The 2,476-nt window shown below is 63.8% G+C and overlaps 1 protein-coding gene across 1 annotated transcript in view; it reads left to right on the top strand.

Annotated features, from left to right (window-relative positions):
• Window positions 1-862: 862 nt before the first annotated feature.
• The window catches only part of FSTL3 (follistatin like 3), a 5,720-nt gene continuing 4,106 nt past the window's right edge, over window positions 863-2,476 (top strand). Inside the window, exon 1 of the mRNA XM_024740010.1 lies at window positions 863-1,504. Coding sequence (XP_024595778.1) covers window positions 1,222-1,504 — 283 coding nt within the window. The 5' untranslated portion in view covers window positions 863-1,221. The remainder of the gene's footprint in view (window positions 1,505-2,476) is intronic.

Raw genomic sequence — 2,476 nt, 5'->3', positions numbered from 1 at the left:
GGGCCACCCACGTGGGCCTGCCCGGAATGCGGGCCTGGGGGCGAGGTCGGGGGGCGCGGCGGCGGTGGCCGACCGCGATGACCCGTGGTGACCCGTGGCCGCTGCAGGTTGAATCTGGGAAGGCTTGAGGCTCCCCTCCCCCAGCCCCAAAAGGCCCAAAGGAGGGTCACCAGGAGGTCAGGAGAGCAGATGGGACTCCTTCACAATTTATTTATCAAGAATCTAGTCACAAGAGCTGCTGACAATTATTGGGCGCCTAGTGTCTGCCTCTTCCGTCCTGGAATCCATGCAACAGCCCAGTAGTGTGGGCACTCTTCTGCCCGGTTTCCAGGTGGGGAAACTGAGGCACAGGGTCACACAGCTTTCAAGTGGCAAAGCGGGGATTTGAACCTCGACCATCCGGGTCCCAATGCTCCAGAAAGGCAGGGCTGGGTGGCTGGACTCAGGACCTCCAGCTGGGGTCTCAGATTTTCCCTGGGTCTGGTTCAGGCAGACAGGTAAATGGAATCTCACACCTGCCACTTGCGGAGGTGCCGGGGAAGTCACATCCCCACTCCTGGCCTCAGTTTCCCCTTTTATACGGGGTGCCAATGTGCTGGGCTTCCCAGAGCTGGTCCCTGGGAGGCGCTCAGCACAGAGCCTGGGAGCTCCATGGAATGGGGGCCGTGGCGGCCACCCCCGCCCCCACTTAACGGTGCAGAAACCGAGGGCCATCTGCCCCCCACCCCACCCTGCAGCCCCACCCCAGCCCCGCAGTGAGGGGAGAGCCAAGCCCCCTCCCCGAAGGCCGCATCCCCGGGGAGACAGTGAGCTCATGCGAGGGGAATGTTCCCGAGTTGGAGTGAGTAAGAGGCGGGCCAGGCGAGGGGGGGCTGCTGGGCGAGGGGGCTCCGCGTGCCCTCGGGCGCTGTCTAGACAGAGGGCAGAGGCGGGAGAGGCGGCTCCAGGGCCTGCTGACCCTGACACGTCCAGCTCCGGGCGTTTGCCTGCTCGGGCAGGATGCCAGGCCCGGGCTGGGGGCCTGGACCCAGGGGGGAGAGGTTCCCAGGAGGGGGGTGGGGTGGGTGCTGGAGCAGTGTTGGGGCTGGAGCCCAGAGAGGAAGGGTCCCCAAAGAATCTGCAGCCAGGGTGGGGACACCTGTGCGGTTCTCTGCCCCTCCTTCCCAGGTCAGGGGCAGATCATCCCCTCCATAATTACTGAGCACCAATGTATGCATCGCCATGGGCCGGCAGCTGGCTGGAAGGCCAAGGCCGGGGTGTGGGGAGGGGCACCGGAGGGCGCCTCTGGCCACGTGGGAACTGGCCCGCTTGTCCGCAGGTGGTGTCTGCTGGCTCCAGCAGGGCCGAGAGGCCACCTGCAGCCTGGTGCTGAGGACGGACGTGAGCCAGGCTGAGTGCTGTGCGTCTGGTAACATCGACACGGCCTGGTCCAACTTCACGCACCCGGGGAACAAGATCAGCCTCCTGGGCTTCCTGGGCCTCGTCCACTGCCTCCCCTGCAAAGGTGAGACCCTGGGTGTCGGCCGCAGGCCAGGGTCACAGGGTCAGAGGCGGGACAGCCGAGAGTGAGCCCCCCGTCTTGGGGGCAGGCAGAAGCTTGAGGCTGCCGGCACGGGGATCCCAGGCTCAGAGAGGGGTTGCGGGCCTTCAGGCTCCCAGCTTAGCCACCTGCAGGTGAGGGTTCAGGAAGCTCCAAGGAGTCCCCAGTTTGGATTCCAGCCCCTAGGCCCTTGCTCACGAGGAGCCCTCCGCCAGGGTGGCCTTTCCCACTTGCCCTGCACCTGGTGGATGTGCTCACACCTAGCTCCTAGGAAGGTGGATTTTCCCCGACTGGCCATTAGGGTTCGTGACCCCACACTCAGTGTTCCCAGACACTTATCTGCCCTTGACCCCGCAGATTCCAGGGTCTGGGGTTGGGCTTAGCTGTGGTTAAACAGCTGCATGTTAAACAAGCGTGTGCCTCTGCACCACGCTCTGCGAAATGCTGCCTCCCCCATCAGACTAGGGGCTCTCTGAAGGCAGAATGAGTGAATGACTAAGTCAAGACATCGTCTCTGCCCTGGAGAAGGGGTTGGGGACTTTCCCAGCCCCCTGTGCAAGGCTGAACCTGCAAGGACCCAGAGGGCGCAGGGGGGCATGACTTGAAGGAGGTGGGCTCTAGAGCCAGGGTGCTGGCAGATGATTAGGAGTTCGCCAGCTGGAAAAAGCATGGGGGAGAGCATCAGCAGAGACCATGGCCTGGGATCAGACCCTGGTGGGTGGAGTCAGGACAGGGGCACAGGGAGGAGGCTGGAGCTGAGGGCTGCAGACCTGCAGGCCAAACTGAGGAGCCTGACTGGCCGCTGGGATGTGATTAATCCCAGATCAGCCTGGCTGGGTGGTCCCAGACTCAACTGCCATGTGCCCTGGCTCCCTCCAGAAGCCCCTCTGGCTTCTGGGAGGAGGACAGACTTCAAAAAGTGCCTGGCCTGGAGAT

This window comes from Neophocaena asiaeorientalis, unplaced genomic scaffold (assembly GCF_003031525.2).
Source record: "Neophocaena asiaeorientalis asiaeorientalis breed wild unplaced genomic scaffold, Neophocaena_asiaeorientalis_V1.1 scaffold469, whole genome shotgun sequence".
In the NCBI taxonomy this organism is placed as follows: domain Eukaryota; kingdom Metazoa; phylum Chordata; class Mammalia; order Artiodactyla; family Phocoenidae; genus Neophocaena; species Neophocaena asiaeorientalis.
The sequence above is the reverse complement of the archived record's forward strand: the minus strand, read 5'-3'. Positions and strand labels throughout refer to the sequence as shown.